The sequence below is a fragment of the Euwallacea similis genome, chromosome 18, assembly GCF_039881205.1.
Source record: "Euwallacea similis isolate ESF13 chromosome 18, ESF131.1, whole genome shotgun sequence".
Classification (NCBI taxonomy): Eukaryota; Metazoa; Arthropoda; class Insecta; order Coleoptera; family Curculionidae; genus Euwallacea; species Euwallacea similis.
This window is the reverse complement of record NC_089626.1, coordinates 2,338,366-2,353,402: the sequence shown is the minus strand read 5'-3', so window position 1 is coordinate 2,353,402 and position 15,037 is coordinate 2,338,366. Positions and strand designations below refer to the sequence as shown.

General features: G+C 37.6%; 6 protein-coding genes across 7 annotated transcripts; 4 read left to right on the top strand and 2 right to left on the bottom strand.

Moving 5' to 3' along the window:
• Positions 1-72: 72 nt before the first annotated feature.
• Atg9 (autophagy-related protein 9) lies at positions 73-3,386 on the top strand. Of its 2 annotated transcripts, XM_066398680.1 has the most exons (9): positions 73-441; positions 790-1,006; positions 1,058-1,198; positions 1,255-1,907; positions 1,963-2,158; positions 2,218-2,646; positions 2,703-3,109; positions 3,162-3,186; positions 3,243-3,386. In XM_066398680.1, the coding sequence occupies exons 2-9, from the start codon at positions 809-811 to the stop codon at positions 3,294-3,296; spliced, it is 2,103 nt and encodes a 700-aa protein (XP_066254777.1). In that variant the 5' UTR covers positions 73-441; positions 790-808; the 3' UTR covers positions 3,297-3,386. The 2 variants fall into 2 exon arrangements, with proteins under 2 accessions (XP_066254777.1, XP_066254779.1); XM_066398682.1 differs by lacking the exon at positions 3,162-3,186.
• A 311-nt stretch (positions 3,387-3,697) lies between these two features.
• Tmtc4 (Transmembrane O-mannosyltransferase targeting cadherins 4) lies at positions 3,698-6,660 on the top strand. Its single transcript, XM_066398683.1, has 9 exons — positions 3,698-3,853; positions 4,023-4,258; positions 4,311-4,518; positions 4,667-4,831; positions 4,883-5,071; positions 5,125-5,324; positions 5,377-5,557; positions 5,609-6,288; positions 6,344-6,660. The coding sequence occupies exons 1-9, from the start codon at positions 3,851-3,853 to the stop codon at positions 6,546-6,548; spliced, it is 2,067 nt and encodes a 688-aa protein (XP_066254780.1). The 5' UTR covers positions 3,698-3,850; the 3' UTR covers positions 6,549-6,660.
• Positions 6,661-7,061: 401 nt separating this feature from the next.
• On the top strand, positions 7,062-8,526 carry RpL13A (ribosomal protein L13A). The gene is made up of 5 exons (XM_066399042.1): positions 7,062-7,189; positions 7,410-7,540; positions 7,616-7,725; positions 7,926-8,071; positions 8,259-8,526. Exons 1-5 carry the CDS (start codon positions 7,169-7,171, stop codon positions 8,418-8,420), a joined length of 570 nt encoding a protein of 189 aa, XP_066255139.1. The 5' UTR covers positions 7,062-7,168; the 3' UTR covers positions 8,421-8,526.
• Positions 8,527-8,726: 200 nt separating this feature from the next.
• On the bottom strand, positions 8,727-9,905 carry aph-1 (gamma-secretase subunit Aph-1). Its single transcript, XM_066399041.1, has one exon. The coding sequence runs from the start codon at positions 9,832-9,834 to the stop codon at positions 9,115-9,117; it is 720 nt and encodes a 239-aa protein (XP_066255138.1). The 5' UTR covers positions 9,835-9,905; the 3' UTR covers positions 8,727-9,114.
• A 296-nt stretch (positions 9,906-10,201) lies between these two features.
• Positions 10,202-11,100, top strand: GMF (Glia maturation factor). The gene is made up of 3 exons (XM_066398809.1): positions 10,202-10,404; positions 10,461-10,557; positions 10,617-11,100. The coding sequence occupies exons 1-3, from the start codon at positions 10,402-10,404 to the stop codon at positions 10,937-10,939; spliced, it is 423 nt and encodes a 140-aa protein (XP_066254906.1). The 5' UTR covers positions 10,202-10,401; the 3' UTR covers positions 10,940-11,100.
• Positions 11,101-11,582: 482 nt separating this feature from the next.
• cni (protein cornichon) lies at positions 11,583-12,559 on the bottom strand. The gene is made up of 3 exons (XM_066399043.1): positions 12,310-12,559; positions 11,988-12,247; positions 11,583-11,879 (listed from the first exon to the last, which is right to left on the bottom strand). The coding sequence occupies exons 1-3, from the start codon at positions 12,457-12,459 to the stop codon at positions 11,855-11,857; spliced, it is 435 nt and encodes a 144-aa protein (XP_066255140.1). The 5' UTR covers positions 12,460-12,559; the 3' UTR covers positions 11,583-11,854.
• Positions 12,560-15,037: the final 2,478 nt, after the last annotated feature.

Below are 15,037 nucleotides of genomic sequence, written 5' to 3'. Positions count from 1 at the left end.
AGCTATATTACCCAACAACATCAAATCTGATGCAAAATCAGCTGTGACAAACACGTGACAAATACGCCAGGACCAGGCAGACGAAACTAATCTACGAACAAAACAAAATGTCGTCACAATAATAAATCCTGAATTCATTGTGTTTCGAATTGCGTTTTTCCTGATTTTCCTTTAAAAAAGTCTAAAAAATTTCAGTATATTATATGAAACGTATCTCAAGGAACCTAGAAACATCTTGGAAATTCAAAATTAAGCTGTGCAATCGTGACATGGAAATAACTTAACGCTAAAGCAGAGGCTCTTTTGTTTATCATTCACCATTTATTTTTGTTTCAAAAGGATCTATTTTGATCGCGTATTTTTAGTTTATGTAACTTATTTTGGGGCAAATTCGAAGTGTTCCAGTAATGTTTAACAACCTAAACGTGCTATTATCACATGGTAAGTAGTGATTGTTGCTTTCTTTCTGGCTTGGGGTTAAAGTGGTCAGCTGTTTATGTTTTGATCAGGGCCCTTATTCTCAAGAGAGGACTTCACATGTAAAGGCGTCATCAAAACCCATAAAAATGTGCATTCAATATGTGCACAATCTATTTTACTTTTAGGAGATTTACCTCACTTTATTTGAACTAAGTGAGCAAGATATGTGAGGTTTTAAAGTGTTATGGGGTCCCCCTGTCTACTTTATAGATCAACTGGAGCTTATGGAAAATCATATTTAAATCTTTTTCTACCTAGACTACTTATAAATTACTACTATTTGTAAAAACTACCAATATATCATTGCAGCACTTAATTGAACATCATCATGACTACAAACTATGCATCTCTTAATGAAACTCCTGATTTTTATGGGGAATATGGAACTGGAGAGTATGGAATCCCCAATCAGCACATGTCGGAACCAACCCGTTCCCAATGGAACCATATCGAAGACCTTGACTCTTTTTTTACTAGAGTTTACAAGTACCACCAAAAGCATGGCTTTAAATGCATTGCCCTTAAGGTAGGATTCATTTCCATGCATCTAAGGACTTCTGAATTAATTGCTTTTTAGGAGCTTGTTGATTTACACCAATTTAGTTTTATAGCAGGTATAATGTTCACCATGATTTATGCAGTTGACTATAACATGCTGTTTAATCATACCCCTAACGAAACAAAATGGATTTTCTCCCTTCTCATACCCTTTGACAAGGCAAGTTACTAAAAAAGAAAATGGCTCTTATAATTTTCAAAGTAAAATCTTTGCAGGTGATGTCGACTCTCCCTTTCTCAGGCTGGATGCTGTTGTTTTTCTTAGGCATAATGTTCTTTTTAAGTGTAATTCGTAAAGTATATGCTTTAATTTTGTATTGGGATATAAAACAGTTCTACAACCAGGCCTTGTTGATTGAGGACGATAACTTAGACAACCTGACTTGGCATGAAGTGCAAAAGAAACTGATTCAAGTGCAGTTGGATCTCCAGATGTGCATTCACAAGCGGGAATTGACAGAGCTTGATATTTATCATAGAATTCTAAGACAAACAAACTATTTAGTTGCACTGGTCAATAAGAGACTGCTGCCCCCTAGAGTGAATGTGCCGTTTCTGGGGGAGGTTGTGTATTGGACAAAAAATTTACGGCTGAATATAATGATCTTGTTGTTTTGGTCTCCATGGTCTCCTTTTGAAAACCCCTGGCATCTGAGAGAAGAGTACAAAAGACCTGGTTACAGAGACAAGATGGCTCAACAGCTGGGACGACAAATATTATGGCTGTTCCTCATTAATCTTTTGGCCTCACCTTTAGTGTTTGTAGGTCAGATCATTTTCTACTTCTTCAATTACTTCGAGCAGGTGCGCCGAGAACCTGGTAGGTTTGGACTTCGTTATTGGTCTCACTATGGACAGCTCTACTTTAGGTAGTTATGTCTTACAATAAAACTTCATCTGTAGTATAAATGTGGCTTTTAACAGACATTTCAATGAGCTGGACCATGAATTACACTCCAGATTGACTAGAGCATACAAGCCAGCTACAAAATATATGGCATCTTTCTGTTCACCACATGTGGTGATTCTAGCACAGCATGTTACATTCATTTGCAGTTCTGTATTAACAGTGTTCATCTGTCTCAGTTTCTTGGACAATGAGATTCTCTATTGGGAACAGGTATATTGTAGTTTAATATCATTGATGAGTTTTAGGGATTCTACTTGGTTGAATTGCAGGTGTTGACAATGTTAGCCATCTTGACCGGCGTCATTGGCATTGGACGCAGCTTGGTGCCAGACGAAACCCTAATTTGGTGTCCTGAACAGCTACTAGAAGCGGTTGTGTTGCACACCCACTATTTGCCAGGCGTCTGGCAAGGCTACGCGCACACCTCGCGCGTGCGTGCCTGTTTCCAGCAACTTTTCCAGTACCGTTTTGCGGCCCTGATCGAGGAGTTCCTCTCTCCTATTTTAGTGCCGTACTTCCTAATTCGTTATGTTTATCCGCGCACGCTCGATTTCGTGGACTTTTTCCGGAACTTCACCGTGTCGGTAGTGGGGGTTGGGGACGTGTGCAGTTTTGCCCAGATGGACATTAAAAAACATGGAAACCCCGACTGGCATACCGAACAAGAAGAGGATGAATCTGGCGATAGGAGTCGAATGGTAAGTTTTGGCTTGTAGTGGGTAGTGAGTGACATTAATGAATTGTGCAAATGTAGATGACTGACCAATACACGCAGGCAGAGGATGGCAAAGTTGAGCTGTCGTTAATGCACTTCACTGTGACCAACCCCAACTGGCAGCCACCTCCAGACGCAATGGAGTTTGTGGAGAATGTTAATCTGGAGTCAAACAGGGCCATGTTTAATAATGATGAGGCCATCGTTGGGCCTTTCGGTGTTTTGTCCAGTTTGGATTTTTCAAAACATGCCCCCCCGGAACAGGATGAAACACCTGCATCCCATGTTCATCTCTCCACTGCCGGAGGCTTCGGACGCTCCTCCCTCCCGGGCGCAAATGTAAGACAAAGTTTGTTTAGTCAGCGCACAGAGGGTCCAGACATGTTCCGCTCCATTCAGAACATGCGCGCCAGCACGCTCATCTTGCACAACAGGCACGCTATGCGGTAAGTTTTCGGTGGGTTCTAACGATAGTTTGTTTTGAGTCGTTTCGCTTAGGTCTGCACAGGCTTCCAATCTCCAGGTGGGCAACCAAGCGCCATCAACTCTCAAATATTTGTGATCTTTTTTTCGTTTCAGACAATCGATAAGAGTGGTGCAGTCAGCGGAGGAGACCACACCGCTGTTGTTTAGGAAATAGAACCGAGCGTCTCAGCGCTTCTAGTCATATACATACACGGACTTACTATTTTTGTGTTAAATAAAGAAACTTTTTTATAGAAATTGAGTGTTTTAGTTTAGTACGTTATAGTTTCGTTATTGTCCACTTTCCATCGTTGTAACGATCAAATTGAGTCTGAGAAGTCTGAGCCCCTGTAATTTAGTTCAACCATTACTCTATAGATGACGAGACACAAAAGTTCATCATAACGACCACTTCATTGCTATCTCTTTCTATTCAATCACTGCGTCATGAATAGAAAGAAGTAAGACCGAAGAAAATACTTCGTATTAGTACCTGATTGACAATTGATTTGGTGTCAAAAATTGAGGTTATGAATACAAAAACATTAAACTGTTGTTTATAAGTTAGAACCAGAAAAGTTGCATTTGTAAAAACTACGAAAAATATTAATATTACTAAAGCTATGGCACAACAGAAAGACATATTTTCCAAGCGCAGAATACCAAAACTGAAGACCTAAAGTGGATTAGCAGCTGGAAGCCCTGCACGAGGGACACAGATCATGGTATTTTTGGGCCTCATCTTCCATCAATTTTTCTTTTTTCAATTCCTCAATTTTCCTTAATGCATAAAAAGGTTTTTAACATATTTCTGCTACTCTCATTCAGAAGGATCTGAATGAGATCAATACAAATGCAATAAAAACCAATGCCTTTTAAAACCAATTTTTCCAGGACGCAAATGCCAATTCCAAAAGATATATTGCTATAGCATCATGTGCATTTGCAAGCCACTTCATATCTTTATGGGGTCGCTTTGTTTTTGATGACTCTGAGGCAATTGTCAAAAACAAAGACATTTTACCAGAAACCCCCTTGAAATCAGTATTCTTAAATGACTTTTGGGGTACCAACATTGCATTGAATGCCAGCCATAAAAGCTATAGACCTCTCACAATATTGTCTTACAGGTGAGATGATACTAATTAAATTTGCAGTCTAACTTATAAGCAAGAATTTTAGATTAAATGTATTCTTTTCCAATGGGCGATTGGATGCTTTTCAGTTCCATACTGCCAATGTGGTGTTGCATGGCATGTTGTCTATTATGGCCTTGCCCTTTTTTGAATGTTTGCTCAAAAGAAGGAAGTATAGGAAATCATTGGCTCCCTTAGATGATCCTGCTTTTACTGGGGCTTTGCTTTATGCAGTCCATCCAGTGCACTGCGAGGTTTGCTAAAGCTCTTAAACACAGGGTGTTTATGAATAGAAGAAGCCATTTATTAGAAACAGAGTGTTGCAATTTTAATTTCAGTTTTGTACCATAACTCTCAAAGGCCCTGTATATTGTTTTCTTAGTTGACTGGGATCATTTTCAGGCAGTTGCAGCTTTAGTTGGACGAGCAGATATATTGGCTGCTGTATTGTTTATCTCAGTAATTATTTTATATAAAGTGTCTTCAGGACATACCTTTTGGGTTCTGATGGTGCTGGTGTTAACGAGTTTTGCAGTATTGTGCAAAGAAACTGCCATAACAATTCTGGTAACCATCTTAGACTATGATGAGGAAAATTAGGAAATTGTCAGTTTTTAGGGTTTCTCTGCAATGTATGAGTTTTACCTTCGTAAAAAGCCCTCAAAAACCTTCTGTCTACGTTTTATTGCATTAACAACAATAGGGGCTTTGATAATGTTTCTGAGACTGAAAATAATGAATTTTGAAGGACCCACATTTAGCCCCACAGATAATCCCTCAGCATTTGCAGATAAGCTTTTTGTGAGGGTGTGTATTTCATCAAGTAGATATAATTTGAAGTAATTTATGCACAATTTCAGATATTTTCCTACAACTACATTTACCTTTTAAACATTTTGCTGCTCATATGGCCCCAATGGCTCTGTTTTGACTGGTCAATGGGTTGCATACCACTGATAGAATCTTTTTATGATTATCGCCTTTTCTTAGTGCTGCTTTTTTGGTTCTTAGTTTTAGTAGTGGCTCAACGACTCATAAAGAACTTTATTCAAATGAAAATGTAAGTTTTAATCTTTTACTAAACTTGGTTCTGCAGCTCAAAAATATTGCAGGGACGTTACAGCAGTGGCAGTCAGTCTCTTAGTGATCCCCTGCATCCCCAGCAGTAATTTACTGTTTAAAGTGGGCTTTGTAATTGCTGAACGCAATCTATTGATACCGAGCCTGGGATACTGCCTCCTTATATCTATAGGGCTTGAAAAGCTTAAAAGCCGCATTGAACGTTTCAAATTGGTATTTAATCTACTGTCTAAATAATTTCAATTAACGAAGTAGCTGTTTCAGGTTTTCACAACGATATACTTGATTTTGGTCGCAACTTTCATTGCAAGAAGCATGCAGAGAAACTATGAGTGGCTGACTGAAGAGCGACTCTTTAAAGCAGCTATAAACATATGCCCTTTAAATGCTAAAGTTCACTACAACATGGCAAAGGTGGCTGCCGATCAGGGCCAAAAAACCGAGGCATTGGCAGGCTATCAAAAGGCTCTTGATTTATACCCCAATTACGAGCAAGCTATGAACAATTTAGCCAATCTTCTCCGAGAGAGTGGCGAATTGAAAAAAGCAGAATCTCTTTTAAGAAAAGCTGTGGAGGTGAGGCCTAATTTTGCAGCCGCTTGGATGAATTTGGGGATCGTGCTAAGCGGCAGGGGGCAACTCTTGGAGGCCGAAACCGCCTATAGACTTGCAATCAAATATAGGACCAAGTATGCGGATGCTCAATATAACTTGGGGAATCTCTATTTGGATATGGAAAAACACGAGCAAGCCTTAGTTGCCTGGAAAGAGGCAGTCAACCTACGTCCTAATCACGTGGCTGCGTGGGGCAACACTTTGGCCTTGTTAGACTCAAGAAATCGGGCTCATGAGGCTGTGAAATTGGGGATATCAGCTTTGAAACACGTTCCTAAGGCGCCGTCCATTCACTTTGCTCTTGCCAACGTTTTGGGAAAGTTGCGCAGGTATTAATTACTCATTATGTGCAAATACACTTTTCATTGTGAACGATTATTCCAGATTTCCTGAAGCGGAATTTCATTTTTTGCAAGCGATTAAGCTCAACGAAAATAACGCTCTGTACTACTCGAACTTAGGGGTGTTGTACCACCGTTGGGAAAGGACGGAAAAAGCCCGTCAAATGTATTTGAAGGCCATCAAGTTGGATCCCCAACTCGCCTCTGCCAAAGCGAATTTGCGTAAACTTGAGGCGAAAGAAAAATAAGACTTAATTGTAATAATCCTTAAGCTGAGTAATACCTTTTTAAGTCATTCCGTATTGTGATATTTGTTTATTTGAGTGTATAAATTTAATAATAATTATTTATTTATCACAATTTTCAGTCGATTTATTTTTCCGAAGTTAATGGGAAGAATATTAGTTCCATTATACAAATACATTTCATGATTTTCCATAATATACTGTCCATGATTAATGGACCCATGTTAGTAACTGCAAAGGAGAAGAGGACGTCGACTCTACTCGCGCAGGCAATGATGCATACTATACAATCAGACTCGAATTACAAAGCACAATAATATCACGCATGCGCGCGCAAATCGATGTTGCCAATAATTTTGTGGGTTGCTTCAACTCCAATGTAGGACTGGCATAAAAATATTTCCTAAATCCGATTAGTTATAGAATTTATTCAAGATTTGGTAACAATGCAGTGCAAGACGATAAGGTTACCACAGAAAGATCGATATAACTAGCTGTATATTAAAATAGGACAGATATAGTCGGAATGCTACTTCATCCATAAGATGTCTCTGAATTGACATTTCCGCTTTCAACTTGATATTCCACAGCCGCCATCTTTCTTTTCATCTTCGTATAGAACCATGACGGGTTTTAGTGAAAAGGTAATTTCTCAATTTATCCCTCGTTTCCATATTTTTGAAGAAAATATCTAGATAACGAACTAGCATGTATTCACCCATACCCAATTCCTTGTTAATTGCAACTTAACCTCTAGTCCTAAGCCTTGCAGGCCGCCTTAACTACAACCTAACCTATTACAAGGGACAATACGCTTTGGACACGTGTTTATACTCACAATAATGCCTCTTGTGTGTTTTTCAGCCGATCCTCATTGACGGAAGGGGCCATTTGCTCGGCCGACTTGCCGCAATCACCGCCAAAACTTTACTGCAGGGAAACAAAGTTATTGTTGTGCGATGTGAGCAACTGAATATCTCGGGCAACTTCTTCAGGTGAGTCTCGACCTGAGCTTGCTATTTAATGATGCTTTTTCGTGTCGTATCGGCGTTAATTAATTTTTTTTTCAGAAATAAACTAAAATTCATGTCATTTCTACGAAAGAGATGCAATGTAAACCCTGCTCGTGGACCCTTCCATTTCAGAGCTCCTTCCAGGATCTTCTGGAAGACTGTTAGAGGTTAGTTGCAGTGTGAGTTGTAGGTGTAAATTGAGAAAAAAGTTGATTTATATTAATCATCCAAATGATTATGAAAATCTTACCTACATTATTTGAAAATGTAATGAAAAAAATCTTAACAACAATGATTTTTTATATAAAATTTGATAGAGAAGCCTCCTTAAAGTGCTAAGAAACTAAGGAAATATTGATGTATCTAGGAATGTTGCCACACAAGACGGAAAGGGGCAAGCAGGCTCTGCGCAGATTGAAGGCATATGAAGGCATTCCTCCACCATATGACAGAAGGAAGCGTGTTGTAGTGCCAGGAGCTCTACGTGTGATCTGTCTTAAACCTGGACGCAAGGTAACAACACAACACCTTACCACTATTTTTTTCATTATTTCCCAATGATCCCTTACATGATTATTTTGCTTACTACCTACATTATTTGACAATGTTTCTGTGATATATCTTTTTTAATGATTTTTTAACTCCTAAATATGAGTTAAGGTTACTTTCAGGACATTTTTTTAAAACCCATTTTTTCTAGTTCTGTCACGTAGGCCGTTTGTCCCATGAAGTTGGATGGAAGTACCAATCAGTGGTACGTGCTTTGGAGACGAAACGCAAGGTGAAAGCTGTATTGAGCATTCGCAAACGTGATAAGCTCAAGAAGATCACGCATTCACTGACAACAGTCACACACAAGTGAAACCACTGTGTGTGATTGTTGTCTTTATTGTCATCATACGATGCAAGTCTTATGATTACAATAAAGATGGTATTTAAGATAATAAAGTTTTTAATTTAAAATTGTATTAGTTATTTGGTTCCTATGTGGAATTAGGGACGATGTGGTTTTCTTCCTACAGGATAGGGATTAATTGAAAAATGGTAAGTTCTGAGTACAAACATGTTATAATAATTACGAAATACTAATAATAAATAACATTGTAATAGATATCAGCTAAAAGGTTTAATTCAAATAGCATATTTTTGACCAGAAAACCAACAATTTGAGCATAAAAATATACTCAAACAAATACTTGATGTGCAGCAATATTCTCAATTTTCTCACTGCTTAAATCTCAATGATCAACCCAGGAATATGGGACAAATGTGAGCCTAATTATTCGAATCTTAACATAATCTACAGTACAGTCTATAAATTAATAATACAGCTTTGATTATGTACAGGGTGGACAAATTTTGTGTTTATATATAATGAGAGTTTATTGAAAATGATTATAATCATTTTTTGCTTCTAGTTTGAAAACAGCAGATAATTAAAAAGCTTTAACCACTTCACTAAAAGAGAGCTCTACTCATTTTTCTCTATAGATTTCCTATATATAAACAAATATTTAAATTTGTCCACTTTGTATAAAATTAATCACAGTTTATTATTATAATATGAGGCAACTTTTAAATGAAGCAAATGAGCCTCCTACAATTTTAAAAGCGTATAACCCTGTCACTGCCACAATAGCATACAGAGGAACTAAGGTAGCTGAATAGATCTGATACCGATTACACAATGTCAAACTTGTGGCTAACAAATGTGACAGCAACACATACCCAATTTGGACTGTATTCTCATTATCAAAACCATTGAAAAACAGCACACTCCAAAAGGTGTGTAGCAGAATAAAGCACAGTGTTGTTGCTGAACTTGACAGGAAGAACATTTCATTCCCAGTTGTCAAGCCCACAGTTCCTGGGCCGACAGCATCAGCTAATATATTCGCTAATGAGAAGGCTCCACTAATAATACCAAAACCCAAGCCGCTCACATAAGCCAAAATGTGTTTGTTGTCTATTAATGTTGCATGATCATCTGTGATTTTCATTAGTCCAATTTCGGCTTTTCTTAAAATGCGGTAGATGATGAATCTGAAGATTTCTTGGAGGATTACCGAGCACAGTGCTCCAAACACGAGATACTGTCTTAGAGGCACCATTGCAAACCATATTATGGACGAAAGGAGGAGCGACAAAAGCCAGAAGAAGGCTGCGGCTATCAGTATTATGATCCTGACTGGGTCTTGGGCTATGGTGAACAGGAACATCGCGAAGGGGGCGCCGAATGCCAGGAAAGTGCAGCCGAAAAATTCCATCACAGTCATTTTTAAACATGTAGCTTATAAGACACAATTAGTAGTATTAAAATTGTCGAAATGGGGCTCTACCTCTGTTTGGGGCTTAAAAACACTCAAACTGCGCAAGACCCATTGCACGTTGACATTGTGTTAAATCGCGACAAGAATTAAGCTGAATATATCCTTATTTAACTGAATTAAATAAACAAAGAGAGTACATAATTTGACGTGACACGTCTATCAGTTTTTGACAGTGACGCTTCCGAAAGGAATACATTTTTGTTTCACAAACAAAAGCAAAAGAATTTGTGGGTGGGGGACTTTCAAACGATTGAAAATTATAAATTATAATCAGTTTTAAATCCCCAAAAAAGGGCAAAAGTTTATTACGCTCTTTCCTTTCACCCACAGGCTTGTCCTGAACAGTACAAGCAAAAACATTTTTAGATTTAATAGGAAGTTCTCCGCATAGAAAGTTCAATATCCCCCATAAAAATAAACAACTCAGAATGACATCATTCTGTATCAAGAACAAAATGAGCAATAAATGAACCACATACATTCCAAATGGAGGTGTAAATTGACAATCTAAATATGGTAAGCAATTTTCTATGTTTCCTTAAGTGAACAAAGCTCATAAGGTAAATTTTCAGTCAGGAACTGTGAATATTTGTGAAATAACTGAAGATGTGCGACAAGCCCTTAGAGACTTTAGATTCAGGAAGTACAAAGACACTGCCGCACTTGTCTGTAAGTCCACAACTTTCTTTATTGCCAGCAACCCCAAAATGAAACCTCTACTTCCTCAGTAAAGGTTGATCGAGAGAAACAACTCATTGTAATAGATGAGTATTTAGATGACACAAACATCGAATCCCTCCAAGAGAGCTTACCAGGGCATCAGCCGCGATTTGTGATTCTGTCATACAAACAAGAGCATAAAGATGGAAGAATTTCATATCCTTTATGCTTTATATTTTTCACTCCTAGAGACAGTCATGCAGAGCTGCAAATGATGTATGCAGGTTCAAAATTGGCTCTGCAAAAAGAATCTGATGTTTCCAGAGCATATGAGATTCGTGAGTTGGAGGATCTCACTGAGGAGTGGCTTCTCAGCAAGCTAGGGAATTGATTGATGGTGTTACCACATTCCTATATACAAGTTAGTAATATTGGTTATAAATGCTATTGCAATAATAAAATAAGCCTGATGTTTTATCTCTTTATTGTATGTCATTATTGTTAGTGAAGTAGAAGCAATATTTACATAAAGGATCAGTTTTAAACCAAAAAGGTCAAGGGCTTATTACACCCTTCCCCTGCACCCTTAGGCTTATCCTAAACACAACAAGAAAAAAAATTAGTTTTTGCTAGAGAATTCTCTAAACAGAAGCTTCTGCTTCTGGAATGAAAATAGTAAATCCAGAATGAAATTATTCTGTAGCATGAATAACATGAGCAATAACTGAACCATACACCTTTCAAAGACAGGTTTAAATTTAGTTTACATGTGGATAGCAATCTTCTGTATCCACTTAATTGAACAGAACACATATTTTTTGCTTATAAGGATATACAAAACTGTAAATGGTGGATGCAGAACCAAAAGTAGCACTGCAAAAAAATGTGATGCTTCCAAAGCTTATGAAATTTTTGAGTGGGAGGATTTTGCTGAGGACTGATGCCGAGCAAATTGCAGAATCAATTTATTGTGGTTAAGAATGATGCTACATTCTAGGCCATTTTCGGTAATAATTGCTATGGAAATAATGAAATATACTTCTATTTTATCTCTTTATTGTATGTCATTATTGTTAGTGAAGTAGGAACAATATTTACATAAATGAATGACAATATTCAAACAAAGGACACTGTAAAAACTTACAAGAATTAATCTTCACCTTATAAATTACCAAAAAAAAGGAACATTCAGTTCTAAAATTTCCTCATGACTTGAAATTTTAGAACCGAAATCCTTAAACAGAACCTATTCCTGCCTGCCTTTTGCCAATTTGACTTGGGGATGGTATGTTTGCCGAAATCGTGTTTAAGCAATCAACACATAAATCATTCTGCAACAAACAGGTTAATGCTAGAGATTTCGGTTCTATGATGAATTAATGTACAAAGTCATGTTTGCTCAAGACTCCAATGTTATCCTTTCTAAAGCCATTACGTACCCATATAGATAATAGAAGAAGGAAATTAGGTAAAATGCAAGTTTGATCCAGCCTTCCCTTTGACACAGCGTTAACTGATCTGCATTCATAATACTGGTGGGGTCATAAATTCCCATGTAAGAAGACATGACTGGCCTAGTGCGGTACCTATGTATGTGGTACAATATTAGCGGTAAATTTAGTAAGAATGGTAACCATTCTCTGGAAAACACTAGGAGTAGGTTGAAGATTAGGTGCACTATATACTCGGGTAGAACCAACTAGAAATAACAAGCCCAATAGTAGAATAAAAGAGTTTCGGCGTGCTTGAATTAAGACTTACCGGATTTAGTGCATTACATTGATCTATAGGATTTTTGTAGTCTGTTTTTAATTCGTCAAAGGCAATTACATGGAATAATGAAAAAAATATGAGAAAAGCGTCAGCTATGAGGGCGATAATATACGAAAAGGCTGCAAAATTGAATACCATGACTGATTTATTTAGGTAATTTATTAAATTAGGGCGTTTTTGGTGATATTAGCAAAAATTGTGATTTAAAAAAAATATATTATTTTTTATGAAATTGCTTATCATATTTGACAAGCGTCATTTTTGACGTTTAGTGACGTAAGTAAAGGTGAAAGGATTTCCAAAAAGTCTGTGGTCCAAGATGGCGAAGCATTTAGGTGTAAATCTGAGAAACTAGAAAGCGCTGGAAGCAGAAACTCTTCAAATTTCATATCGCCTCTACTGTAGTAACTCCATGTTTAACCTATAAGTTTAAACGTTGCTATGCATATGTTTTATGAATAAACAGTCTATTAATCACTTTCGCATTTACCGAATGTCGACAACATACTACTTAATTGCAAACAAGTTCAAAAAAACGATAAAAAGCAAACTTAGCAAAAAATAAAATTATCTATCTTCATATTTAAAAATGGCGGCTGAATTTAATAGTCACGTGATCTCGATGTTTTCGATTCGATTCGTGAATCTGTAAATTAAAAAAATCACATTTAAATTAGTTGAAGCCATGCTCCGCTAGATGGTACCCACATCGAAGACTAGTAATGTTACTCCATACATAGGCGTAGATTGTGGGGTTGTTTTATGTTAGTGAAACATTAACTTTTAACACAAGTAATGAAACAGACCTCAAAACCGATTTAAGACCCACATAACAGTAACTGCAACTATTAAAATAATCGTCGAGATTAAGTTCCAGGCCTTAGTGTTATTAATGTAATGGTTCTCGGTAATATTTTAATAATAAAGCATGAAATAGATGAGAGATACATGCATCCACACGAACATTTATAAACTTCACTTATTCCTTAAGTCTGATGCCAAAATCTCGGATTACAATTTAAGCTCTATTCCTGCGTTTCGTATTGTTTGAAAAGCGAACGAGACGTGTCGTAAATACTAATAACCAACAAAATAAAGCTGTCGAAACTGGGACGTTAACGATCAAAATTAATGGTCGAAACTTAAAATATTCTCCTTTATTTTCAATGGATACGGTTTGGGGATTAAGCCAACTCAAATGATATGTTGGGTTTACACTCAAAACAAACACGTCGTCGAAATGTTTAGGACGTATTTTGAAAAGTGTCATACTAAAGCTTTCTGTTTAGTAAACCAGGCTGGAAGTTGTTTTACAAATACTAATAACAACAATATGAGATCCCCGGATGCGCATAAAAGATCCTTCTTATGGTCTTAAAAAGGAGTAGTGTCTAAAAAGACCTAAATAATCCTAAACGTATTTATAGATCTCTCGATTAAGTAGAAACTAAATAGGGGTGCAACAAAAATCGAGAAACGAGAATAAATATCAAAGTAACGGCCACACGTATACGTTAATAACACAAGTAGCAGGCGCGCATTCCAGACTATTAAAAGCGAGATTTACGACCCGAAAAAAGTCAGCCTCTAAACGTCTACAAATTGTTCAGCCGGTAAATGAGCCCCATTTGTCACCGGGCCTAATACACCCAGTCACTTCCAAGTTAATTTCGTACGCCCGGTAAATCTGTATTGTTGACACGTTTATTAGTATTAAGTGTTTCGGCGTGTCAACATCCCGTGGGAAGTGAAAATGATATTTTGCGTATGAACACCACAATAAGGGCATTAATTCGACTTTTCAACCGAAGACGAGTCGCCTATGTGATAGTGTTCTGATTGGTCAGGCCAAAAAAAAAATTCGAATAGAGTGCGATCGGACTCGTGACACTCTGCTGTCAATTTGACGCATTGATAAAGTGGCATGGAAGGAAAATAGTGCTGCTTTATGGCATTTAATTGCACCTCTTCGAGGGTTCCACGATTACGGCACATTTGATCGTTTTGTGGAGTAACTGGAACCGAAATCAACGGTTTGTCAGTAGCCCCCCTCCCCCCTGCGAAAGCTGGTTCAGGGGGTTATAACGTCCGCTGTTATAGTAACCCCGGCCAAAATTACCATCAGCTTCACCCCCTGCATGCGCAACAAGAAAGGGGGCGTAAATCCGGGCCAATAGCAAGGTCCGCATACCGGAGCCTTTTCGGGAGTATTGATCAGGGGATGGCATTTTAGGTTTAGAAATGTGCCGTTTGTTATTAAATATCTTCAGACCTCGAAGAGTGATTCTCACACACGTATAGTACATGACCCAAAGCTAAATATATCCTAACACGTTACATAATTCGGGGTCACATTATCACAAGCATAAATTAAACATTAAAAATTGATGTATCAGCAGTTTAAAATAGTGTCACCGAAATAATATGTGCTTGGGAAGACGGTTTATCTAGGACAAGACGGTTATTGTAATACGAATTATTGCTTCACGATTGTATGCGAGCAACGGCTAGACCCAATTTCTGATAGGAAAATCCTTACGAACGTAATAATTGGGTAATACACGCATTTTCCCTAAATTTCAAGGAAAACGCGGATAGGCACCAACTCGCCCTAAAAAATGGCAACAGTGCGGCTTTCTTTTGTTTAAAAATCATCAAGGCTGCAGATTAGTGACGATAGCGGTCAAAGTGCATCCCACGTTGCTAGATTGTGATA

Coding starts and splice junctions, on each gene's coding strand:
- Atg9 (XM_066398680.1), top strand. CDS start 809: ATGACTACAAACTATGCATCTCTTAATGAAACTCCTGATTTTTATGGG. Junction 1,007..1,057: donor TTAAATGCATTGCCCTTAAG/GTAGGATTCATT, acceptor ATTGCTTTTTAG/GAGCTTGTTGATTTACACCA. Junction 2,159..2,217: donor AGATTCTCTATTGGGAACAG/GTATATTGTAGT, acceptor GTTGAATTGCAG/GTGTTGACAATGTTAGCCAT.
- Tmtc4 (XM_066398683.1), top strand. Junction 5,325..5,376: donor AACTTTATTCAAATGAAAAT/GTAAGTTTTAAT, acceptor AAAATATTGCAG/GGACGTTACAGCAGTGGCAG. Junction 5,558..5,608: donor GCATTGAACGTTTCAAATTG/GTATTTAATCTA, acceptor TAGCTGTTTCAG/GTTTTCACAACGATATACTT.
- RpL13A (XM_066399042.1), top strand. CDS start 7,169: ATGACGGGTTTTAGTGAAAAG. Junction 7,726..7,925: donor CTTCTGGAAGACTGTTAGAG/GTTAGTTGCAGT, acceptor TGATGTATCTAG/GAATGTTGCCACACAAGACG. Junction 8,072..8,258: donor GTCTTAAACCTGGACGCAAG/GTAACAACACAA, acceptor CATTTTTTCTAG/TTCTGTCACGTAGGCCGTTT.
- aph-1 (XM_066399041.1), bottom strand. CDS start 9,834: ATGACTGTGATGGAATTTTTCGGCTGCACTTTCCTGGCATTCGGCGCC.
- GMF (XM_066398809.1), top strand. Junction 10,558..10,616: donor AGACACTGCCGCACTTGTCT/GTAAGTCCACAA, acceptor CTACTTCCTCAG/TAAAGGTTGATCGAGAGAAA.
- cni (XM_066399043.1), bottom strand. CDS start 12,459: ATGGTATTCAATTTTGCAGCCTTTTCGTATATTATCGCCCTCATAGCT. Junction 12,248..12,309: donor AATGTAATGCACTAAATCCG/GTAAGTCTTAAT, acceptor TGTTATTTCTAG/TTGGTTCTACCCGAGTATAT. Junction 11,880..11,987: donor TTCTTCTATTATCTATATGG/GTACGTAATGGC, acceptor TGTTTGTTGCAG/AATGATTTATGTGTTGATTG.